At 34.5% G+C, this 26,593-nt stretch overlaps 1 protein-coding gene across 4 annotated transcripts in view; it reads left to right on the top strand.

Annotated features, from left to right (window-relative positions):
* The window catches only part of COL24A1 (collagen type XXIV alpha 1 chain), a 389,925-nt gene that overhangs the window by 7,564 nt on the left and 355,768 nt on the right, over window positions 1-26,593 (top strand). For all 4 annotated transcript variants that reach the window (XM_059925489.1, XM_059925499.1, XM_059925479.1 and 1 more), the window contains exons 3-4: window positions 2,689-2,753; window positions 19,308-20,659. In XM_059925489.1, the coding sequence (XP_059781472.1) occupies window positions 2,689-2,753; window positions 19,308-20,659 (1,417 nt within the window). The remainder of the gene's footprint in view (window positions 1-2,688; window positions 2,754-19,307; window positions 20,660-26,593) is intronic.

Below are 26,593 nucleotides of genomic sequence, written 5' to 3'. Positions count from 1 at the left end.
TGGAACAGTGCCTGTGGGTTATTTCTAAGCTCTCAGTGAGCCAGATTACTTTGGCCAGGTGAGAAGTGCATCCTTTCATGTTCCATTTTCTGTTAAAACAGCATAATTCTGATATACCGTCCTTCAGTGACCAGAATCTTGAGCTATTTTCTAGTCTTTCCGATGTACATCCTGCCAGTTGAAAATAGAAATCTGAAAGGAAAAGAGCCTCCTTTTACTCAAACTCTAGATCACATTGGGATCCATCCTGGAGAACCCAAGGAAATTATTTTAATTTCACACTGTGGTCCTCAACGTTGCACATTGGAATCACCTGAGAAGTGTTAAAAATCCCTGTAGGACAAACTAAAATCAGAATCTCTGAGGGTGGGGGTGGGGAGGGAAGAACCCAAGTATTAGTAGTCTTGAAAAATCACCAGGTGATTCCACTATGCAGCTACGGTAAAAAGATGCAAAACAACTCGGCCTCACATCATCTCTTGAGCATCATCTATTCCAGAACAGTGGTCCTCGGTGTGTGATTCCCCACATCTGCATCATCGGCATTGCTTGAGAACTTGTTATAATTGCAAATTTTTGAGTCCCACCCCAGACCTACTGAGTCAGAAACTCTCAGGGTGGAGCCCAGAAATCTTTAACAAGCCCTCCAGGTGATTCTGATACACACTTATGTTTGAAAACCATGATCTAGAGCAGTAGAAAAGGATTTTTTTTAAAAGGGTCAAATAACCTTATTTGTGTCACGTCATAAAATTAGATATATGTGATTTAAGCAAAATATTAGGCTATTTTAAGTACAATGTAACTATCAATAGTAAATATTCTAAATTGTTTTTCCCTCAGAGTTTGGTACATATGCAATCAATATTAGAATCACGTAGTTAAAAATGTATACGTGCTGAGGATCCACTTCAGATTTATGAATCATAGTCACTGTGGGAAGGCCCGGAATCTGGATTTTTCAAAAAAGCCTCAGGTGGTTCTTTGGCAAACTAACATTTGAGAACCATTTCATGGATGACACCATATATGGGAATCTTTTATAGGCTTCATTAAAATATATGGTCCAACTATTTGCCCATATCAGTTGAAATTTCTATAATGATTCAGTTGATGAGTTTGTAGAGTTAATGACTATTAAGTATTCTATCAAAGTCTTAAAAGCTGTGCTCTGTACTAAGTATGACCATAGAATGTACATTTTTCGCTTACTGAAAAAATGCTTAATACTATTCTAATACAAATAATATGTCCATTATAGCAAAGAGAATAGTGTAATTTTTTATTGTGTATAAACATACAATTATAATAGTATAATTTTATATTGGCTTACTTTGTTACATTAACATGCTCCTTATTCTTGTTGATAAAGGTAAAAACATAGTATTAGTGATAAATAGAAAATGTACCAATTACTACTAGCGCACCAGGAACTTAATAAAAATGATTTTCAGAGGGCTCTGTAATCATTCCTTGCAGAACTGTATTTTCAGAAATGTCATTTGAGGAGTCTCTGAGTTAGACTAAACAGAATCAGAGTCTATATTGGCAAGAAAAACTAGGTAATAAAATAGTTTTCAGTATGCTCATCATTACTTTTTGAAACAATCTCTATGATTTTCAGTTGGCAGGTAAAGCCAATTATGAAGACTAATCAACAAAATCTATCAAAACTTTGGTTAAACTAAAAAATCACAGGGGCTTCCCTGGTGGCGCAGTGGTTGAGAATCTGCCTGCCAGTGCAGGGGACACGGGTTCGAGCCCTGGTCTGGGAAGAACCCACATGCCGCGGAGCAACTAGGCCCGTGAGCCACAATTACTGAGTCTGCGCGTCTGGAGCCTGTGCTCCGCAAAAAGAGAGGCCTCGATAATAAGAGGCCCGCGCACCGTGATGAAGAGTGGCCCTCACTTGCCGCAACTGGAGAAAGCCCTCGCACAGAAACGAAGACCCAACACAGCCATAAATAAATAAATAAATAAATAATTTAAAAAAAAATCACAAAGTATTTTTACCTTGCTAATCAATGTGAATGAATATTTTGATTTGTAGTGGTTGAGTACCGTGTTCACAATTACTGCTAATCACAATGGTCAATGTTGACATCTACAGGTCGTTAGTATTTTCAGAACCAAAGAGTCGTGAATCAAGTGCGAGTGACTTGAATATGATCTGCAAATAGATTTTATAAAAACATTTAAGCAAATAACTGGTTCCATCAATTTATAATCACTGTGGTTAAGTGACTATAAGTTGTATTATTTTGTGCCAATCTGTAGTACTTTGTGTAAAATTACATGTATGGTGATTTGACATAATATATACTACTAATAATAATTTCACCTATAATAGTTCACATTTATTGAGTTTTTCCTATGTGCCAGGTACTGTTTGGGGTACTTTACATGAAGTTTTTTAGTTAATATTCAAAAACCTTTATGAGATAGACTTAATAGATGGAGACACTAGGGCACAGAGTAATAAAAGGGGTGCCCAAGACACATAGTAAGTGGCAAAGCTGGAACTTGAATTCAGAGCCCTTGCTTTTAACCAATATGAGTATTAAAATACTGTGTTAATTAAAATAATAGCTCAATTCTTAATCTAGCACTAGAGTTCATTTTGAATTTTATGATTTATAGGTCATGAATGTCCAACTAAGTTTTTCCCAATTGTTTTTCTTTTCTTAGGAAACTGCTTCTTCATTTTATTGTACTATGTGTGTCAGGGGGTGCTGTTCATGCACAAGATCAAGGTAAGAATGTTACCTTGTTACTTATTTACTTATATAAAAAGTCAGCTTCCAGACAGCAAAAGTACATGACTTTTCAAGTCGTCATGACCTTAAATTCAACATTAAACAATAAAAAATTCTACCCAGTACAATGAGAATGTAAGGGTGAAGAAACGAATTTGGGGGGACATATGACCTTTAAGGAATTATTCATATCTTCTGTCTGTGAAATTGCTTACCTTTTTAAGCACACTCTCTGTAAAAGGGAAGTTTTGTACAGTAAAAAGGCTTTGCTTGTGACTTCATTTTAAGTGGGAGTTCTTGGGAGTGGCAAACTGTGACTGAATTACCTTTGTACTTCTTGAAACAACGCAGGCATATACGAAATGTTCCGTCTAGATTTACATCATTAAGAAACAAAATAAAATGTGAATACCAGTGGGCCTGGGATTTCATTTAATTCAAATGGAGAGGTTTAGAAAGTAGCTGAAGGTTTGGTTTGGTTTTTGCTTGCTATCTAGTTGCTCTGGTGGTATGGTGATAGAGTCTTGGGAATCTATATATACCCTAATTTATTCATTTATTAAACAACATTTAAATAATATTTTCTGTTTGCCACCATAATATCCTAATTGCCAGTGATCGAAATGTGAATAAGATAATGCCTCTGGCCCCGAAGTGAAAAAACAAGTGCCTTTGTCAAAGGTTAAAAAAAAAAAAAAAAAAAAAGCCAAAGTCAAAGAGAAAAACCCTGGAACTGTGCTGGATCTACAGGAAATATCACCGTGGTCCTGATTTTTTTTTTTCTTCCTCTGCTTTGTATCAGCAGGGCTGCCAAATTATTCACTTGACAGAACCAACTTTTCAATTCAATGACCAATTCAAGGAGTCACTTGTCAATTTAGTCAATTAATCGAATAATAGTAGAAAAAGACAAGTAAACAAAATACATGTAGGTAGAAAGAGGGCACAAAGGAGGGGGTGGTACTCTATTTATTGACCAAATTGACCAATGGACATACGTTAAGTATTCTGTCAAATAGCACATATATGAATTAAAAGGTATCACGGAAGGCATTTTCTAACTGTCTTTTATGGGGAGATCATTAAATCAGGTCACATGTAACTTCATGAAATGCTATTTTTGACCAAGTCATTTCTGTTACTTTAGTTTGCTTTAAGTAGCCAAGAAGAGGAGAGAAACTCTCTCTTAGTTTCTTGCTATCATTACTGTTACAGTTTCTGAGAACTTATGTTACCAGTCACTGTGCTAGTAGAATATACATTTTCTTCATCACTACCTCATTGCAGGGTTTTTATAATTATGCCCATGAATTGCTGAAACCAAGATTAAGAAGAATAAATAACTACCCCAAGGGTTGCAGGCTAATAAATGGAAGAACCAAGATTTGAACTCAGGTATTTAGACTATAAAGTCTACAAATTCTTTAAAATTAAGCCTCTTGGACAAGAGAAGATAAGAAAGAGAAGGAGAATTGCCATTATTAAATATCTATCTTGTGTCTTGTCCTTTGCTGGAATTTTACATATGTGATTCTAATCCTCATAATGAACGTGTAGGGTAGGTATCATAGATGAAGAAACTGAGGCCCAAGGAAGGGGCTTGCCCAGGCTTATATAGCTAAGAGCTGAATTTGGGCCTGTCAAGTCTGACCCAAGAAAACAACAACATCAAAAAACACCCCACTTCTTTCCATTACACATACCCTTGCTTTACAGTTGTCATCTGTTAGTGTTATGAGTTTAATAATTTACAAAATGTGTCATTATCCAAATATTAAAAATCCAGACAAAGAAAGATATAAGGAATACTGAATATTTATGAATAGATTTTTTTTAAAAAGTCAGAAGCAATGAAAGGAGTAAATGAAAGAAATAATATTCCTTTCAACCTTAAGATTTCATTTACAGAATACAAAATGTGCTTTCTTATTTCAGGGTGAACATCTTACTTTTCAGACTTCATAAAATTTTATTTTGAGTTCTTAACAAAAAGAAAAATATTTTAAAAACCTCCTTGACTTTATAAAATTGAGTACTTTTGAGCACAAAAATGAAATGAAAGTAGTGGTATGTTATTAGAAACTTAGAAGTACTGTTTTCCTAAAATAGTTTGTTGTTGTTGAATTGGCATGATACAATAATACAATATCTAATCAGGAGGTTAGAAAAACATTTTCAGAGAAATTGTGATTTGATGATGATTACAAATATCATTTGCAACCTTAATACTGCTGAATATGTCTAGTTGAGCTAGAGATGATCCCAAATTAGACTTCTCAGAAATAAATATAAATATTTATTGGTGCTTATGATAGTTGCCAAAACTTAAAAAAAGTATCAAAGTAATACAGGTATATAGTTTAAAAAGTCAAGTTGTGCTACAAAATATATAACAGAAAATAATATCCCTTGAACTTACCTAATCTTGCAGTCCTTTACTCAAACTTTCTTTTGGTTTTACTCTCCATAGTTCTTAATAATGTGCTTATATATTGTATTGACTTCCTATTTTTGATGAAGAGGGTATAAAATTTTTACACCATTCTATGCCCCCTCTTCACCCTCTTTTCTTCTATCCTCTCTGTATAGTTTCCCTCCTTTTGTTTTGTTTTGTTTTCTATGGCACTATGACTAATTCTTCTCAGATACTCCAAAAGAATTTTAAAACTTCTTTGAAAAATATTTTTTAAAAAGTACACCAAATACTCTAACCATTTGATTTTTTTTTTCTTGGAGATATTTCTTCTGGAAGGTAAGATTCTGTTCTACCATGGATTGGTAGCTGTCTAAGCTTCTTGTAAAGTTGATGTCTCTCATCTGTGTTAGATCCAGTATCTTGGAACTCATATTTTCCTTTTGCATTGTCCATTTCCTAATTTGAGTGGAGCATATCATCCAGTAGCATCCTGAGAATGTGTACTTAGGTGGTATACTTCTTGCAGCATTGCATTTCTGAGAATGTGTTTATTTCACCCATATGCTTGAGGGTAGTTTGGGTGGGTATAGAATTTTAGGCTGTAAATAGTTGTCTCTCAGAATTTTAAAGACTTCCATCTATTGTCTTCTGGCTTGCACTTAAAAAATCTGATGTTATACTAATTCTTGATTCTTTATGTATGACCTTTTAATTTTCCACTTTAAACCTTAAGATCAGCTGTTTATCCTTGATATTTTGAAATTCTGCAATAACATGTTTTGTTACAGGTCTTTTTTCAAGGTATTCTGATGAGTAGTCATTAGGCCTTTTCAATGGGGAAATATCTTTCATTTTTCTGGGAATTTTCCTGTGTTAGTTTTTTCTCTCTGACGTATTTATTTCTTCTTTCTGCAAGTTCTATTGGTCAGATATTGGATCTGGATTGAGCTCCGTATTTTCTTATTTTTAGCTCTGATTTCCTGTCTTTGTTTCCTTTACATTTTGTGTCAGAATTTCACGAGTCACTATTCCCAAATATTTAAATTATTTACTTGCGCTGTATTTAAATTTTTAAGAGTTTTCTCACTCAGATTGTGTCTTAAAAAATAACATTTTGTTCTTGTTTCTTTGATGTAATATCTACTCAGCTTTCCAAAGATAAAAATAATTGTTTTGAACTTTTATTCTGCTCCCTGTATTGTCTTTGTTTCCCACAAATTTTGGTTTGCTTTGGTCTATCTTTTATGTTGGAAAAATTCTTCATAAGTCTATATTACCTGTGTTATCATTTAAAAGCAAGGCAATAAAAATATGCTTGGAAACTCTTTTTGCATGGGTGGACTTGTTAACTGGTATATTTTACCTAGAGCCTGATAAATGAGGAGCATTGCTGACCATCTCGTTGTTGGATCGCAAATGTCTAAGGCTGTCCAGTTTCTTTAGAGAAGAATCCTCCAATTTCTTACTTGTAGAGTATAATCCTGGTTGCCACTGTTATTGGAGTTAAATGATATAAAGAGGTTCTTGGGGGGGGGGGTGTTGATGTCTCACCATTTAGTATGTAGATTTTTACTGAATTCCCTTGTTCTCATTATGGCGCTTCTTTTCCCTCTTCTGCTAGGATTGGTTCAGTGTTTCTACATAAGTAAGCTCTAATCTTCAGTTTTGCTCTCAAAGCTTCTTATATAGATTTTCATATCCTCCCCTCTCTCCCATATGATGCCTCATGCTTCTCTCCTAAATTCAGTGATTTGGAGCCTTCAGTTGTTGAGCCTTTTCAGGACTTTGCAGTGTGAACTGGCCTGCCCGTCATTAGCACTTCCTTCTGAAAGGAACACTGCCCTTAGTGTTCAGTTTTGTCAGCTCTGCTAATTCCCTCATGTGTTTTTCGTCTTTCAAAAATTCGTTGATATCTCTTATCTGTTGTTGTCTCTTCTACCCTTTCACTTTGCCTATGTAGTTTTAAACCACATTTCCTTTTTCTCATTTTAGTGAGACTTTAAGACTATGCAGAGATAAACATCTGTTATTTGTCATGTTTACAGTTCTTTGACTTTTAGCACAGCTAAGAAAACCATTAAAATATCCTGTTCATAAATATAAATCTGATATTTGTTTTATAACCGAGGTTTAGGTATAACCAAATGAATAGATGATTCTATTTCAAGAAAAAATTATTTAAGGCTGAGTTTTCCAAGGATTTGACAGAAAGTTCCCTTTTCTTATATGATACAGTCTACTTTCCTTATAACTCTGTTGGTGGGCTGGCTGCCAGTGAGGTAGGCATGGTTGTAACACCTCTATGTGATACCTTACACCATATGAGATGTAAGCTAATTGTCAACATACACAGCACTCCTCAGGTTCATGATCCCTAGGTGTGCAAACCACAGGTGTAGAAATCTCTGTGTAAAATGCGTGTCTCCAAGAAGAGTATTTTCTGTGGAAATTAACCCAAAAATGTGTTTGTAAGAAGCAGCTCATTCTAGTTGCAGTAACTCCAAGCATTTTCTGCCAAAACCCCTTATGGACACTTAACCAAAAATTTTACACGTAGGTTAAAGCTTCATTTCTCATTTTATAAATAAGTTGCTTTTATTTCTTTATCCAAAATAGATGTACTTACATTAAGAATACTTTAAAGTCACAATTTCCTCTTCTAACATACCCAGTGACAGTGGTGCACAGGGGTTCTGGAGCCAGAATCCTGGGTTTGTGCCCAGGTTCCAATGCCTACCAGTTATGTGACCTTGAGCAAGTTCCTTACATACTTTGACCTCAATTTCAGAAACTTAAAAGTGAGGATAATAATAATTCTTACTACATAGGTTGTTGTGTGGGTAAAATGAGAACACATGTAAAGTGCTTAGTGCATGGCTATTACATACATGATGAGCATACGATAAAGTTTAGTAGAAAAAAAATACTCTGGATCCTTTCCTTTTTTCTATGTACTGATAATATTGAAAAAATAAAATAAAATAGTTGGTTTTAAACAACTTCCTTTAGTTCCTTAACTCAGTGAGCTGGACTTCAAGAAGCCTATATTTGAGTCTTAATTCTGGCACAGACGATTTGGCTGAGACTATATAGAACAATGGAAAGTGGATATTGGGCACTTACCTAGTTATTAAGTCAATTTGGGTAAACTGGCAAGGAAAAGAAAAGTATATTGAGGGCTGTATGATCTTCCTCATATACAACTCTGATTTTATTTTAAACAATCATTTTATTTTTTTCATTCCTACAAACTAGAAAGAATATAGCTTTGGTGACTTAACTGACCCAGATATATGAATTTTAAACTGAGAATTTGTTAAAATTAAGTGCTTTTTATATTAATTTAGTTAATTAATAATGCGCTAATACTGTAACTTATTACACTCTGTTAAATGATATTACTCATTATTTTTTATCTAAAAATTGATAACTTTAAAAAAAAATCTTATAAGCTACTAATTTCTAAGAAATGTAAGAATCCTTACATTTTGAAAGGTAAACATAATACTACCCTTGTTCCTCCAGTTTGTGATAGAATATCATTGAATGTTGACAGGTAAAATGGTTCTTTGGCTCTCTGTACATGTAAAAACAAGTGTAACCATTGGCTCTCCCATGTCTGTTTCTTTAGGGATATACTCTATACCACCACAGAGTCAATTATATAGCCACTGGAGTGAGTCAAATGCTTGGGTATGAGTCATAGTTTTAGCACCTACGGAGACACAATTTCTCCTTTTTGTCTCCCTTTCTCCCCCCACTTCCTGTCTGTCTCTCTTTTCATCTCCCTCTCATCTTCCCTCTGCCTGTCTTTCTTTTCTCCTAGCTAGTGATAATATCAATACTGCTTATTATATAGGTTTCAAATGAAAGGCAAGTAAGGTTGGTGCCTGTGCCTATATCTGAGCATTAGCCTTGCAGGCTTAGAAGACTGATTTTTTTTTTTTTTTTTTTTGTAGATAGCTTTTGCTTTTATTTGAATGCTATTATACTTATCATATTGCTTTTCACCTAACAATATAATTTGGAGATCAGTGTAAGATAGGTGCTTGAGGGTGAGCAACTGAAATTGATTCTGGTTTTTTAAAAAGCAGAAAGGTTTTTGTTGAAAGCTATTCTGTGGTTCCCAGAATTGCCAGGAAGTCTAGAGAATCAGGTTACTAAGAACAGAAACCAGGGAAATTAGGGACCAAGACCACAGGTAGAGCTACTCCCCAGGAAGAGTATGGGCCACTGTGGTCACCACTGGACGGTGGACACATTCTCCTCTGTTTCTTTGTATCACTTGTTTCAAATCCAAAGCCCAAAATGGAGATGTCTGTCCATATCTCCAGCTGCTAAGGTGTGGCAAAAGTGTGTAAATGGCCTTTTCATGGTCTGTAAAGAGATGTGACAGCCAGTCTCTGTCTCCTAGAAGTTCCTTTTCCTGCTTCCATCCTGTCTGTTAGAGGTTGTCCTCACATGCTTGGTGGTCCCTGGCTCGCTGTTGATATTAAAGAGTGGGTCACCAAAGGGATGACTGAAAGCTCTGTGTGTGAGTGGGGCTGGTGGACTTACTGGTTTCATTGAGGGATCTCCGTACTTCACCTTCTCTAGGTCTTTCCTCTTGGGAAGTGTTGTTTTTTGGCAGAAGGATCCACCAGGTTTCTACCTGGGGACGCATGAGTCTGGTTTCCAGAGCTCTGGTACTTGGCTGGGAGGTTTCTGCAGAACAAAGTTTAATAATGGTCATCCTTGCCTCTGGCTGTACTGGAACTATTTGTTTCCATTTTAAGATGTTTCTAGAAGAGTGGTTTTTATTAGCACTGAGAAAGGATCTATTTGTCATTAGTATGTAACAAAACAACAACAAACCAAAAATTGAACTGAAGGCTTAAAGAGGAGGTAACACTTGAACTGAGTCTTGTAAGATGCGTAAACTTGGCATGGAGGGACATACTTACCAGGACTCTGAAAGAGTGACTTTTTGTAAGCTTTGATATGGCAAGAAATTCAAGGAAAAGTTAAGTATCAAGAGTAGGAAGTACCATGGAGTGAGAAGATAAATCATTGAGAAGAAACGTGTAAACCAGTGTAAATTAGGGGCCAGTCCCAAAGACCACACTTACTTCTGACACCAACTGCAAGTTTGAGGGTCCCCAAGACCAATTTCAGGCTCAGTAATGCTCTAGAAGGGCTCACAGGACTCATGAAATCTGTTATACTCTGTTATGGTAGATTACAGCAAAAAGATACAGATTAAAATCAGTCTAGGGAAGAGACTCAGGGAGAAGAGTCTAGGAAAGTCCTTATGTGGAGGGTCCAGTTGTCCTTTCCTAGTGGAATCATGGTCAGTGCCAACCTTCCCAGCAATAATATGTGATAATATGCACAGGATATTGCCAAGCAGTGAAGTTTATTAGGAAGGTATGGAATGTGAGACTAGAAATATGGGCAGGAAGTTATATCATTAAGGGCCTGAGGGCTGAAATAAGATGATTGAGTTTAGTACTAAAAGCTATAAGAAATACTGATGTGTTGTTATAGGAAGCAGTGTCATGAACTAATGTTCATTTTGTTCTGGACTTTAGGAAGCTTTCTATAGCAGCAGTGTGGGTGATGGATGGGATAAGAATGTCTCACAAGAGACAGAAATCTATTAGGAGGCTAATATTAAAATCTGACTAAGTAAAGAGAGCCTAACTAAGGCTTGTGTTGGACTTGGTGACTGAATAGATATGGAGAATGGGTGGGAAGGGAAGTACTAAAGATAATTACCAGGTTTCTGGGTTAGATGACTGGATCGATTAATTCATTCAAGCAATACTGTGGACCTACTTTGTTTTTAGTCATTGTCCTAGTTGTTGGAATATTACTATAAAACAAGATGAAGGTCTACTCTGAAGGACTTACATTTCAATTAGAGAGCCAAGTAATAGGCAAGTTTATATGTGCATACATTTTTCCCCTAAATTTTCAGTGTTATGAAGAAATTATACAGCTCAGTAAGACATTAGAGTTAGAGAGTTATTGGGGCAAGGAGGATAGCTATTTTATAGTTCAGGTAATGTGGCCAGGGAGAGCCTCTCTGAGGAGGACCACATTTGAGCCTAGATCAGAATGAACTAAGGGTTTAGAGCCTTCTAAGCCAAGAGAAAAATAAGTGCAAATGCTGTGAGTTAAAAATGAGTTTAGTGGTTTTAAGGATTAAGAAAAGACCAGTTTGGTTGGAGCAGAGGTGGGATGAAATGAAAGGAGAGATGAGATAGGTAAGAACGGAGCTGGTGACATAGGTTTCATGCACCCTGTAAAACTCTGGATTGCACTTTTTGTGTAATGGGAAGCCATTGAAGAATTTTGTTCAGGAGAATGCCATGATATAATTTACACTATAAAAATATTACTCAGACTCCTGGTGTGGTAGTGGGGATCTTCACTGAGAAAGGCACTTAAGGAAGAGGAACGAATCTGGGGGAAAATGTATTGAGTTAGAAGTGATTGTGGGACAACTAACCTCTACTGGATAAATTCAGTGGGCAATTGGTTTTTCAAACCCAGAAGAGAGGTTTGTGAGTCAGCATATGTGGTTACTGAAACCGTGGTTTGGATGAAGTCATTAGGCTTGACGTTTACAGTTAACAGAGCAAGGCGTTGTCTTGGCAACACCATGATATATTCTGTTTAAGAAGCAAATAGGTGGAGATACAGTCAGTTCTGCCATCAGGCTCCATATGCATTCCAAAAAGTTGCCATGCTAAAAGACTGGCTCTAGAGAACTGCCTACATTCAAATTCTGCCTCTGAAGTTCCTAGTTGGGTGACCTTGGGAAAATTATTTAAATTCTCTGTGACTTGTTTTTATAACTGTCAGATGGATTAACAATAGCACATACTTCATTATGTTATGAGAATTATGTGGCTTAATACAGTAAAGTTCTTAGCATTGTTCTTGGTACATAGAAACAGTTTAATAAATGCTGTTATTCTTATTCTGTAAACAATGTAAGCCATCTAATAAAGTACCTGGTTGATAATGAGTATTCTTTAAATAGTAACTGATTTCCTAAGTGACACAAACTAGATTGATTTCCTGGTTAGAGCCACTCATGAAACAAGTAACTTACTATAGACAACTAAGATTTTTCTTGCTATATTCATCAGTACCAAATATCTAAATTTAAATTTGCAATTTGGTGGTATCCAGGGCTAGGCTTAAATTAATGTAAAAAGTCTGTATTCTGATAGAAGCCTTTTTCTTTTTTCTCCTGTTCTCCCCACCCCTCTTGTCTGTGCCTTTTTATCCTTAACAGTTCTCTACAGGCATACCTCATTTTATTGCACTTGACTTTATTGCGTTTCTCAGATATTGCATATTTTACAAATTGAAGGTTTGTGGCAACCCTGTTTCAGTCAAGTCTATCAGTGCCATTTTTCTAACAGCATTTGCTCACTTCATGTCTCTGTGTCACATTTTGGTAATTCTCATAATATTTAAAACTTTTTCATTCTATGTATTATGACCTGTGATCAGTGTTTTTGATACTGTTTTGCAAAATGATTACAACTCGCTGAAGGCTCAGATGATGGTTAGCATTTTTTAGCAATAAAGTAGTTTTTAATTAAAGTATGTACATTGTTTTTTAGACATAATGCTATTGCATACTTAATAGACTACAGTATAGTATAAACATAAATTATTATGCACTGGGAAATTAAGCAATTTGTGTAACTCACTTTATTCTGATATTGACTTGACTGTGGTGGTCTGGAACAGAACCTGCAATATCTGAGGTATGCCTGTGCTCTCTGCAGTCAACATCTACTCAGAGGATTTGCTAAACATATTCACAGTGAGACGTGAAAGGGTAAAACTAGAGTAACAATTAGATTTCACATCAGATACCAACTCTGGTGGCTACCTAGAGAATATTTTCCACTGTGAGATTTCTGTTGGGAGAAATAACCCTGCCATGATTAATTAGGCTTGCCAAGGGAAACGAGGTGGTATGGAGAATACAGTGGCTGTGAGACAATGTGGCAGGTAGACTTTGAAGATGGTAGACTTTGAAGTCAGTCTGACTGTGCTGAAATCCATTTCTACTGTTCATCAGCTGTGTGTCCTTGACCAAATTACTTAATCTCTCTGGACCTCAGATTCTTCATCTGTGAAATGAGTATAGACTTTCAGTATAAACTTGAAACCATGAGATACTTTCTTTCCATTTCTGTTTCTGGATATCATACTAATGATACAAGGTGAATGAAATAATAAATGAACCTGAAAACTGCATTTTCACCAAAACTAGGGGACTGGTATAATCTGCAGACTCCCAAAATCTGCTGAGAAAAGCAGATGCCCTATGGAGTAAAATCAGTAGTAAGATTTCAGAAAGCACCAGCAAAAGCAAACTTCCTGAAGGTGAGGAGCACACCCTGTGAAGTACTTAACCTTTAGCTTTTGTACAAAACGAGTGTCACAGGATCTGGAGAGGACCGAAGCTGCCCAGAAGGAAGTATAAGAAAGAATCACAGATAACAGCTAAATGGCTCAGTGGGGACAGAGCTCAGAAAATGTAAAACTCTGCTTCCTAAGGTGAAGGATTCATTCTGAAGTATATGCCAGTGGAAGTGAATACAGGGGAAGGAGAGAGAAGTTGTGAGTGGGGCTGGCTTTGGAAGTCCTCCGGGACTGGGTTTGGTTCAGAGAAGAAGGTGGGGCTGTATCAAGGAGCCATTTGAGAAGGAAACTCTGGTAATGCTGAAATGGAACCTTTGGGTTTTGAGATTTGGCAGGCATGGCCCTCCATCTTCTCTCCCAGCATCCTTCTGTAAATTGCTGGGCTATGAAACCATAAGTAACTAACATAGAAAGACACAACAAGGTAAAATGTAGGGAAGAACAGCAAATATGAGAATGCATACATAAAAACAAATCACCTCTATGAAGGAAGATCATAAAGCAGAAATATAAGAACTCAGGAAGAGATGGTAAGATATTAAAAGGAAATGAACTGTGAGCTTGTAAAACTCAAAAGAAGTGGTAGGGAAAAAAACCCTTTTACAAATCAAAATGAAATTGGAACACAAAGAGAAGACACAGGAAACACAATAAAGATATGAGAAAATCAAACAAATGGAACTGAAGATAAGGAACATTTACAGAGAAATGATATAGAGGACAGCAGTGGAGATTCAACATACTTATAATAGGAATTTTTGAAGGAGAAAATCGAAACTATAAAATAAAATAGATATTCAAGGGTATAATTCATGAAATTAAAAAAAAAAAACCCCAAAAAACAACGAGACTTGAATTTATACAGCAAATGGGCATACTGTGTGCCTGGAAACATTTATCCAGAATGGTCACTATGAAGCCATATCATAATAAAAAATCTCTGTACTTCGAAGGTAAAGAACAGGTCTTTTGGGTATGCTGGTAAAAACTCGAGTCACTTAGAAGGAGAAAAAAATTGTCTGACTTCAGATTTTTCTGTCCTAACATTCAACACCTAAGGACAGTGGAACCATAACCGCAAGATATCCAAGGAAAGAAAATACCAACAAAGAATGTTATATTCGGTGAAAATTAAGGTACAAAGCTACCAACAATTAAGTCAGGAAAAGTTCTCATGAACCCTTCTTGATGAAGCTAATAGAACATAAACTTCAGCAAAAAGTAAATGAGAAAACAGCTACAAAAGACTGGCTCTATTTAACAAAAGAAAATATGGGAATGAAACAGAATCTAAATACCATATGAGCTAACAATGTAGGAATGGTACAACCACTAAAAAAATGGAAGGAAAGGGGAAAAAACCCCAGGAAGTAGATTAAGTTTGCTGATTGGCTCATCAGAAGCTGGGAATTAAAAATTATCCAAAGCTTATAAATCAAATAAAAAATACTGTAAGGATAGTATTTAATAATGAAAAGGTAAATACTAAGAAAAATAATCCTATTGACTAATATTAGGTAGTAAAGGGGGAAAAAGGAGAAAAAAGAAAAGGAAACATTGTTCACTGAAAAATAGAGATGTCTAAAGAGGACCAGGGACATTGTATACATTTATAATTTTAAAGGTCAACTTTAGAATAAAAATACAAACCTTTCTAATTTCAAAAGAACTACATACAAAAACAAAGTAAACAAAGCACAAAAACAAAGCAAAGGAAACAAAGCACATAGTGACTTTAAAAATTAAAATGGGAAAACATAAAATATGACAGATTAAACAAACCATCACATCAGTAACTGTAAATAGATTTAATTTTATATTCAAAAAAAAAATTTCAGATTAGATCACAAAACAAATCAAACTCCTTCCTCTTTATCTAAAACAGTGTTTCAATGTAGGTGAAAATAAAAACATGGGCAAAGGTATATCAGACAAATGCAAACAAAAAGTGGGGCAAGGGGTCTTAATCCCAGATAAGGTGCAGTACCCAATAAATATATGAATTTTATGACTATCTCTTCATAACAATCAATATTAATATTCATAAAGTTAATAAGACCACATGAGATAAAAGGCCAAAAAGACATAATAGTGATGAGACTTTCTTTACCTCTTAGTCCATGAAAGATTAATTGTATAAAAATAAGGGTATAGAGGATATAAAATAAACAACGAGGTTCAGCCAACTGGTATTCAATTCTGTACCCTGAAACACCCTTGTAAGTGCTTATCAAACTCTATTGAAAATTGACCATTTATTAGGCTAAGTTTCAAAAACAAAGTGCAAATTAGACACCGTCTTCTGATCACAATTCTGTTAAGTTAAATTTTACTAACAAAATTAGAAAACAAACAAAAACCCTTCTAACTGGAAGATTTTGCATTTCCTCAAATCATTTGGTTCAATGGGAAAATACAAGTAAAAATTGCATAGTTTCTAGAAAACTACAAAAATGAAAATCACGCAAAATGAAAATATCACATATCAAAATCTATGGGATATAGCAAAAGCAGTATTCAGGAAATTTATTGCTTAAGTGCTATAAATAACTAAGTGCTCATTGCCAGAAACTAGAAAAAGAATCAAATAAACCAAATGAAAATAGGAAAAGATAATAAAGATAAATGCAGAAATTAATGATACAGAAAGCAGACAAAAATAGTAGAGAGGATAAACAAATCCAAAGGCTATACTTTTGAAATAAGCAATAGTTATACTAAAGAGCAAATAGAGGACTTCCCTGGTGGCGCAGTGGTTAAGAATCCTCCTGCCAACGCAGGGGACACGGGTTTGATCCCTGGTTCAGGTAGATCCCACATGCCGCGGAGCAACTAAGCCTGTGAGCCACGACTACGGAGCCTGCGCTCTAGAGCCTGCGAGCCACAACTACTAAAGCCCACACGCCTAGGGCCTGTGCTCCACAACAAGAGAAGCCACCGCTATGAGAAGCCTGCGCACCGCAACGAAGAGTAGCCCCCGCTCGCCGCAGCTAGAGAAAGCCTGCATGCAGCAATGAAGACGCAAGGCAGCCAAAGATAAAAAAATAAAATAAATTAATTAAAAAAAAAAGAGTTCTAGAGCCAGAGTGGGTTTGAATGCCACTATGCCACTTATTTAAAAAAAAAAAAAAGAACAAATAGAGCAAAATATTCAAAATTGGAAAATTATATAGAGAACCACAGAAATAGGGAAACAAAAAGAATTGTAAGGGAATATTACATGAAGATCTCTGAGTAATACATTTGAAAGCCTAGAAGGAAGTTATTTCATATAAAAATATAAATTAAAAAAATTGATTCAAAATGTAGTTGAAAATTAGAATAAATCAATCAATGTAGAATAAATTAGGAAGGTGAACAAAGAGCTATCAATGAAAAAGCCAACATAAGTTTGCTTTACAACTGAGTTTTATCTAACTTCTGAAAAAAAGAATTTTAAAGGTATTTAAACTGTTCTGGGCCATAAAAAATAATGAAGTTCAACATTATAGTCGGATAAAGATAAGGGAAATAAGGGGAAAACCACAGGCCAGTCTTAATTCATAAATATCAGTGCAGGGAGTCTACATAAGATATTCTTGAAGAATCCAGTAAGGTATTAAAAGAATAAAATATAACCGTCAAGTAGATTTTATTTTAGAAATGCAAGGAAGGTTCAGTCAAGAAATTTTTTGTGTAGTTAATGCTTTAAAACATTTGATTTTTAAAAAATCCTAGCTATTTGTCATTAAAACTCAGAAATAGGATTGAAGGAAATATATATGTATACATATATATTAGAATTAAAGGAAGCATATATATATGTGTGTACATGTATGTATATATAAATATCAAAAATATATGTATACTAAAGTGTTAAAATAATACTCTTTCCAATAGAATTTCATTCTAATAGAATCAGAAATTTGAGGCAGTACATAGTACGGGTTAAATACAAAGACTGGTTTTCTTTGGGCAAGTAGCAGCCCTAGATATCATACCACATAATTTTGACTCTTCCTTTATGTAAGAATAGCTGATCTGGCATCATAGAATGCCAGATCATATTTCCCATACTTTATTATTATATATATTTTAAGCATTGTGATTTTCACATTAGCAGTGTTTCTTCCATAGTTTATTTCTTGGATTGAGAATATCCTTAGAAGCAATTAGCATTGGTCAAGAGTACCCAAAGTCACAGTTTAAGCATGTTATGTTTCAGAAGTGTAATTTTCATTAATGATTTAGCTGGTAATTCATATTTTATGTTAAAATAAACAGCCATATTATGGAGTAAAATTAAATTTTTTAAAAAATTATAATTTTGAAACATGAGAAGTCAAAGATTTTTTTGTGTGTTTTTATGGGGCCTCTTTAAAGTATTTCCCCAAATTCCTGGAGATGCATATAATTTATAACTGCTGTTAGGAATATTTTGGTGGACATTTGCCACTATATTTGCGATTTGTAATAAAAGTGAGTTATCAAATATCTACTAATTTCCTATAAAAGGAAAGTTAAGATGATGTGTAATCTTGCTGGCTAATCTTTAGAAATCTTTGTTTTTCCTCACTTATCATTGTGATGAATGAACAATTCTTTAACATTTCTTGTTGGAAATGATTATGTACATACAATGATACAAATGGGAGATTTATAACCCGAAGAATAATAAAGATCACATGGCTGACTAAGCTGTTCTGTATTCTTGAGAAGTTTATTATCTTTTACAAGTCCTAGAGTTATAGAACTCTAGAAGTAAATGTCACATCTGATTAGATTCTGGTGGGGCAGATTCATTCATTCAGAAATTATAGAACTATTTGAAGGCAGATATAGTAGATATCCAATAAGGAAGCAGACATAGAATCTGTCTTCAAGAGTTTATAATTGGGTAAGGGAGATAAGCAGTATACTATCAATAACATTACAATGAAAACCAGAAAAATCGTAATTATGTAATGTATATAAAACCTATATTTTATAATAAATATTGAGAAACTCCGCAAACTGTTTGGATTAACAATTACTCTGGAGGACTGAGAAAAAAATGGAAGAGAGAGAAATTTGGAAGGGAGAGAAAAAAATACAATGATCAGCAACAGTAAGAATTTAAGTTCTCTTGTCCAGGAGTTTTCAGGGTGACTGGGTACTTTATGTATAGCACACACTTAAGTTATTAGGCATAGGGAGAGCTCTTATGTGACCTGTAAATTCTCAGAAGGTAAAACGGAAAACAGCCTGAAAAATTATAGTTTAAATGGTTGTGTGAACTTAATTTATAAAATGGTTTCCAAATTAAAAATTTCTTTTTGTAAGTGTGTCCCTGGTTTCTCATTAACACAGAAGTCATAAAATTTTAAGTTCTAAATTAAAGATATAAATGACTATCTGGGAATCTTTGAACATGTAATCCTTTGGAATAACAAGTTTCCTAATTGGGAAGAATAAGAGAACATTTATTAAATTTTGGGTTTAGGGATATTGGGGTGTATGTATGTGTGTGTTTCAGATTATGAGTATAACATTTTATTTTCCCTTTCCATACCTCTCATTACCTAGAAATTAGTTATTGATAGAGCATGTTTATTTTAGGGATTACTGTTGATACCTACAAGGAAGATTGTCTCATACTCAAACATTTATATGAACACATGAATGCATAAGAGTAAGATTCTTTCTCTCTTTCTCTTTCTCTCTCTCTTTTTAATTTCCAGGCATAGATATTCTTCATCAACTAGGCCTTGGAGGCAAAGATGTAAGACATTCAACATCAGTGACTGCTGTACCATCATCATCTACACCATTACCTCAGGGGGTCCATTTAACAGAATCGGGTGTCCTTTTAACAAATGATTCTTATATTGAGTCACCTCTCGTGAAAATTTTACCAGTCAACTTAGAACAGCCATTTACAATATTAATTGGTTTACAGTCACATAGAGTAAACAATGCATTTCTCTTCAGCATTAGAAGTAAAAATAGACTGCAATTAGGAGTACAGTTATTGCCTAAAAAATTAGTGGTATACCTTGGAGGAAAGCAGTCTGTATTTTTCAACTACAGTGTTCACGATGAGCAATGGCACACATTTGCCATTGCTGTTAGCTATCAAGTTGTCTCGATGTTTGCTGAATGTGGAAAGAAATATTTTAGCAGAGAGACTCTTTCGGAAGTTCAGACCTTTGATTCTAACAGTGTGTTTACCTTGGGAAGTATGAATAATAATTCTGTCCATTTTGAAGGAATAGTATGTCAGTTGGATATTATTCCTTGTGCAGAAGCATCTGCAAACTATTGCAGGTATGTGAAACAGCAGTGTCTCCCTGAGACAAGCCTTCTTCATACAGCTATTGTACCAGCTAAGATACCAGAAAACTCTCTCTTGCCCAAAAGATTTGGTGAAAAAGTACTGTCGGAGGACACACTTACCAAAGGCAGAAGCATTCTAGATTCCAGAAATGATTCTGCGGCAGTGCATGAAGAACAAGAACACCAGATATCAAGATCTCAGTTAACTTCTCTTCATTCAGGCAATGTCTCTGCTGTGGATCTTGTGAACCATGTGATTCAGGCCAAAGAAATGATCACTGAGCAACTTCCTCAGGCAAATCTAAGCCTGCCAATGACGCATCATAGCCTCAATGAGCCAAGGAAAAATAGCAAGGAGAAATTTAGTTCTCTTCTAAATGTGTTGGACAATATCACACAACATAATGATAAAGTAACTGGTCTGTCACCGTTTAAGAAGATATCATCTATTCTTCCACATATAAAACAAGATACAATTAAGAATCTCAAGAAAGCTATCACAGCAAATCTACACACTAATGAACTTACGGAACTGCAACAGATTTTAAACACAACCTTATACAGAGTGACAGATGAGCCATCTGTGGATAATCACCTTGATCTAAGGAAGGAAGGTGAATTTGGTCCTGATGCTACTTATCCCTTCGAAAATAGCTATGAAACTGAGCTTTATGATTATTATTATTATTATGAGGATCTTAATACAATGCTCGAAATGGAGAATCTAAGAGGGCCAAAAGGGGACACTGGACCTCCCGTAAGTTATTGTTTTTAAAATGTGTCTTAATGCACTAATTTACCAAACATTTTGAAAGGAATTCTCTAGGCTGAACAGTACAGAACAGATCTGTCTTAGAGATGTACCCTGGCTTACAATGAGTACATTATGCTTGCTATAATATATCCAACCAGAATGCAACCCTGGGTCAAATATTGTACTTTTTTTTTTTTTTTTTTTTTTTTTTTGGTTTTTATTGGCAGGCTGAAAAGTTTACTTAATTCTGGTAAAGTGGTGAGTAAGCTATATGTTTTTCTTGTTCAGGTGAAATTCAATCAGGAATTCAACTGCTAAATATAGATCAGCATTCTTTTTTTATGAAAAAACCCCATAGGCTTAATGCATAGTCATGTTAAGAGAAGGATATAAAAGTTATAGTAGACTAAATAAAAATACTTTAAATACATTATTAAATATACTTTCAACAAAATCATATCAAAAATGAATTAAAATAGAGTGTAAAATTTTAGATAGAGATAATTTTATAGTGAGTCACTGGGGAAAAGCAAACCCTTACATTATAGAAATTAAAATATTTCATTTAGAATTGTAAACAGTAACATATTTCATTATATCTTTCATGATATAGCCAATTTACATTTATGGATGAATAAAAGTTCCATCTGCCTCATACAAAAATAGCCAGTCAGCCCATCAGTTCATCAGTAGAAAAAAAGCCAAGTCACTTACTTAATACTGCCTAAGTAAAACTATGAGATAATAGACTGATTTCTTTTTTTTTAGCTCTGAAATTATTTTGTCATGTAGGTGCAATTACAGATGGACATTTGAAAATTTTTTAATCACTTAAAATTCATTTAAAGCTATTTAAAATCACAAGGAACATTATGTTTTTGCCTTTCATATTTTTGAATACCTTAAACAATCAACTTATATGTTTTTAGAAATTGTTTTTTCAGTTGCAAGCAGACTAAAATATATCTTAAGGTATTTCCTTTATTTGATGAAAGTAAAATTTGAATCATTTGTTTAGTTCCAGAAATCATAGAATACGAGATGACGCCACTTGCTGAGCTTGTGTTTCTTTTGTGGTTATTACTCAAAGTGATTTGATAGGTATTGAGCAACTCTTATTAGTATGAATGTTTAAAGGGTTTAATAAAATCTGAATAATAGATTATAGAGAAATAAACTTTTCAGCTATGACAATTATCAACATATTAGTAATAAAATTGAGCCATTAGGCAGGTCATATTAAACAAACAGTTATGTAAGCTATTTACTTCAAAAAAAGTCAGAGATGAGTATTAATCTCTTCTCTAAATTCAAGAATAGTTGTTTCAGCATTGGTAGGTGAAACAATAATATTCAACAGATACTAACTTAGTCTCTGCTTGGGCAAAGCAGAAACACAAGGTATGTATAACAGAGTTACTGCTCCAGAAGGAGCTTACATTGTGGTAACGGGGACACAGGAAGTACATTTATAATTATATCTCAGGGTCAAGTAAGATTAAATGTCACTGAGAAATACAAACTAAGTATATGGAGTACACATTTTCAAAGGTAAGAAAAATAGATTTTGAGGGGACCCCTATGAAAGATCACTTAAGGCTGAATGTTCGGGATAGGTTCTTGTGGACAAAGTTTTCAGAACGTCGGCCTCAAAGAATGGATACGATTTTGATAGGTGAAAGGAACTGGCATATCTTTTATGTAAGAGAAACAGCAAAATAGTTATAATTTGAGTTCTTATTAATTTTTGGTTACCTGTAACCAAAATAGTTATAATTTAGTGAGTTTTACCATAGTAGCAGGCACTCTACCATGCCCTTTATGTTTTTTATCTTAAAAGAACTTTGTAAGTTTGGTATTATTATCCTCATTTTTCAGGCGAAGAAACTGAGGCCCAGAGGAATTCATTTACTTGTCCATAACCACGTTGCTAATTAATGATAGAGCCAGGATTTTGACCCAGGTTTTCTGCCTCTAAAGCTCAAACTCTTTCATGATATTAGGCTGAATAATGTTAGACAAATATAAAACCCAAGGTAGATGTGGACAGGTTGTAGAGGTCTTAATTTTCAAACTGATAGTTCCAACTTTATCTTGTTCTCAATGGGGAATTCTGTAGGTTTCTAAGCAGAGGCATGAATAGGGAAGTCAATCTGGTGGCAGTGCTCAGAGCAGACAGGAAATTCCTGTTATCATCTGGATGTTACAAGACTAGGACATTATCTAGGATGCCAGCAGTGAAAATGCAAAGGAAAGGTAGGATTCAAGAGGTGTTTTGCAGGAAGGTTTGGTAGAACTAGGAAATTAATTGGACCTAGGGACCAAGTAAAAAGGTAGAGGATCCAAGATGGCTTCTAAGGTTTTAAGCCTGTGGATTGAGAGAATGGTGATACCATTACTAAAACCAATAATTAAGAGAGGAAGTTGATTTTAGGAGAAGAAATCAAGTTAAAACATCTAAGGTGCCGTTGGCAAATCAGTAAGCTGTTGGAAGAGTTGAAGAAGCTGAAGTAAAAAAGAGAGGTCAAAGTAGGGGGTATAGATATGGGAGTTTTCCCATCAATATCATATCAATAGTTGAAGCTATAGAGTCAGATAATTTTCAAGGAAAGGAGTTCGGCATAGAGTCGAGAGCCAAATCATGAGCAATGTTTGCTTTGTGGTTATAGAAGAAAGAAAAAAAAAAGCAGAAATGTGACGGAATAGTCAGAGAGATGGGAGAGAATACAGTATACTATCACAAAAGCCAAAGATGAGAGTTTTGAGAAGAAATTGATCAGTAGTGCTGAAAGCTACAGCAGAGGACTGAGAAAAAGTGGAGGAAATCCTTTGGATCTTCTGATGGGAAAGTCATTATTGAACTTTGAGAATCTGACTTCAGCATAGTGTAGAAGTCTAAAGGTCGATTTTAGAAAGCTAATGAGTGAATGGTGATGAAATGATGAACTTTGTAGAGACTGTTGCACTGCTTCTTGAAGTGGATGTTACTGTGTGAAGTCTGAGGCCAGCCTGATTTTTCCTACTTGTAGGTGACTTTTTCCTCTGTATGCCCGTGCAGTTCTTTTGTTATCTTTGAAGTTCATTTCATTAAACCTGTTAGGTTCTGTATCAGTTTTTTCTGGTACTCTTTTGATCTGAAGATTATTTTTACTTATTATAGAAAAGTCTCTCCTTATATTCTCAGGTATTTTTCTTTTCCATTTTTCTATATTCTTCTTCAGGCACACCAGTATATGTTAAATGTCCTTTGTGATGATAGTATTTATTATCTTCTCTACAATCATGTCCATGTGATTGCTTTTTTCCATTTTGTTTTATGTGAATTCAGTTAAACTACATCCATATCCCTTAATTGATTTTTTCAGTTGTAGTCAGTTTTTATTGCTTCTGATCTGGCTTTCATCTATAATTGTTTCTTTTTTGCTCTTTCAACCTTTAAGCTCTCTGGCTCACATTTTATTACCTTGGTTGTTATTTTTAATGTCTTATAACTCTTCTTTGAGCTCTCATTTTGTAGAAAAATAGCATCTTGAAATTTTTTGTATCTATAGTGAACTATATGAACTTTTTCTCTGTTGCATGGAGTGATTCCTCTTCTGGTAAACAGTTTTCATCTACTTTTAATTTATGTTTCTGTCCTCACACTTTCCCCTCCCCTCAATATGCATAGGTCCCTTGCTGGTTTCTTTCTGGTTATTTATTACTAATTTTTAAAATAAAGACAACTCTATCTGGGTCACTATTTGTTTTAGAATTGTATAGGGAGAGGCAAAGGGAAGTAGTGGTACACAACATCAAATTTAAGTTGCTGTCTTCAACACCATCTTTCCTTATTTATTTTGTCCTCTATCTAGAAACATATCTCCTCTCATTTTCATGTACGTGAAGCCCTCTATATTGCTCTGAGAAGTGATATGATGATTTACGCTCTTGTCTTCTACCCCCTCTCACAACCAGAAATCTCCTGAAGTTAGGAGATTTGTTGCAGATCATGAAAGTGATGGGTTCTTCCTCTTCAGCGCTACTTTCCTTACTCCTCGTTGTTTGAACTGGGTCTTTACAGGGTCATGAATTATATGTCCTGTGGCTTTCCCATTCCCTTAAACTTTACTATTGTTATTAAAGGATTGTTGGTATGAACTTTCTGGACTGATATACTTTTAGATAACTGTAGCCTGTCCAAGCTTTGACGTCTGAAGAGGTTTTTTGTTTGCTTTTTGTTTTTGGTCATCTCTCAGCATCTTTCCTTACTCCAAAGTGTCTCAGTATTTGGAAGATAATTTTCATATTTTTGGTTTGTGGTTGTGGTCTTTTCCTTGTTTCATCAGAGATGTTTTCTTCTTTTGGTGTTTTTTGTTGTTTTCAGTGCTTTTGACGGAAGGAGGGTTCTCATTCTGCTATCTTTTATATAAATTCTCTAGTGATCGATTTTAAAATATAAATTAGATCATGTCATTTATCTGCTTAAACTCTTCAGTGACTGAAGAGTAAAGCAGAATAAACTAAAAACTCTTTATCATGACCCATGCAGTCATATATCATCTGGCCCCTGCTTTCCTCTGCAACCTCATTTTGTTCCACTTTTGCTTAATCTCACTGTTGGGTTTCTTTTAGCTCCTTGATAAGACTGTAATTTTTCTTTGTTTTGTTTTATTTTACTCATGCCCTAATTCATTTTATTCCTATTTCCTGGAATTTTATTTTCTCCTCTTTCATTACTCCTCTTCATTTTTTAGATATAACTTAGCACTTCCTCAGAGAAGCCTTCTCTGATACCACAATATAAATTATGTACACTGTTGATCTCTCTCGGTTGCTTGTTCTTTTCTTCATATCACTAAATAAAATGTATATTATGTGTTTATTTGTTAATGGGTGTTTTTTTATCTCACTGTCACCTCCAGGAGGGTTTGATGTTTACTAATGTTTTTTGAGTGAGTGAATGAATGAATGAGTGAATGAATTATAGAGGGAACTTTAGATGCAGACTTCCAAGATTAATTGACCAAATATTACTATCTCTTAGAAGGACTGAATACATTTGCCTTAGTTATATATTACCCTAGTAATAATAGTATTATAACTAACATTAATTGAGTACTGCTTGTGCCCAGGCATACCTTTTAAAAAATTGCTCTATAGTTTATTGGTTAAGTACTGTATATTAGACATACAGGTTACAGGTATTTTATATAGTACAATATCTTTAATGCTTACAATAACACTGAAAAGTAAATTTTTTATCATCAGTATTATAAAGATGAGAAAACTAAGGCTTAGAAAGAGTAACTGACTTGTCTAGGGTCATTCAGCAAGTAAATGATTGAAGCATGATTTGAATCTAGATTGGATGATTGCCATACCATTGCTCTTTTAATTGAATTATACTTTCTCTTAATAACCAATAACCTGAAAGTTAAAGTGCCTTTTTTAGTACTTTATTTATCAAAAATAATTCATAAAAAAAGTCATATCATGTAAAATTACTTTCCTTCTCTGGTTTCTAGAAAATGCCTATTAATAACCTGTTCTCAAAGATACAGAAATGCAAAATTGTGAAGACAAGTTAAAATTGAGTTTTATTTATTGCTTATTAAACAATTCAAATATTTCAGTGACAACATAAAATATAGTCTTTTCCCCCTAGTATCTAACATTAACTGTAATATTAACTGCTTTTTCAATGTGAATGTAGTAGTGTTTTCTTATGTCACAAAGTAGCGTGACAGGGCAATAAACCAAACTAGATATTTTGTTTTAATTTTGCATTTAGTTTTTATTTTTAGTTCTTATTTTGGGGGACTTCAAATCATCAGCTGGTAAGTTCTGGTGATAACAGCAGAACCAGAATTAATTTGAAAAGAATTTTAATTTTTTTTGAAAATAAGTGAAAGTCAGTTTTTGATGGAAGCTAGTGATATAATAATGACTCAAAAT

This window comes from Balaenoptera ricei, chromosome 1 (assembly GCF_028023285.1).
Source record: "Balaenoptera ricei isolate mBalRic1 chromosome 1, mBalRic1.hap2, whole genome shotgun sequence".
Lineage (NCBI taxonomy): Eukaryota > Metazoa > Chordata > Mammalia > Artiodactyla > Balaenopteridae > Balaenoptera > Balaenoptera ricei.
The sequence above is the reverse complement of the archived record's forward strand: the minus strand, read 5'-3'. Positions and strand labels throughout refer to the sequence as shown.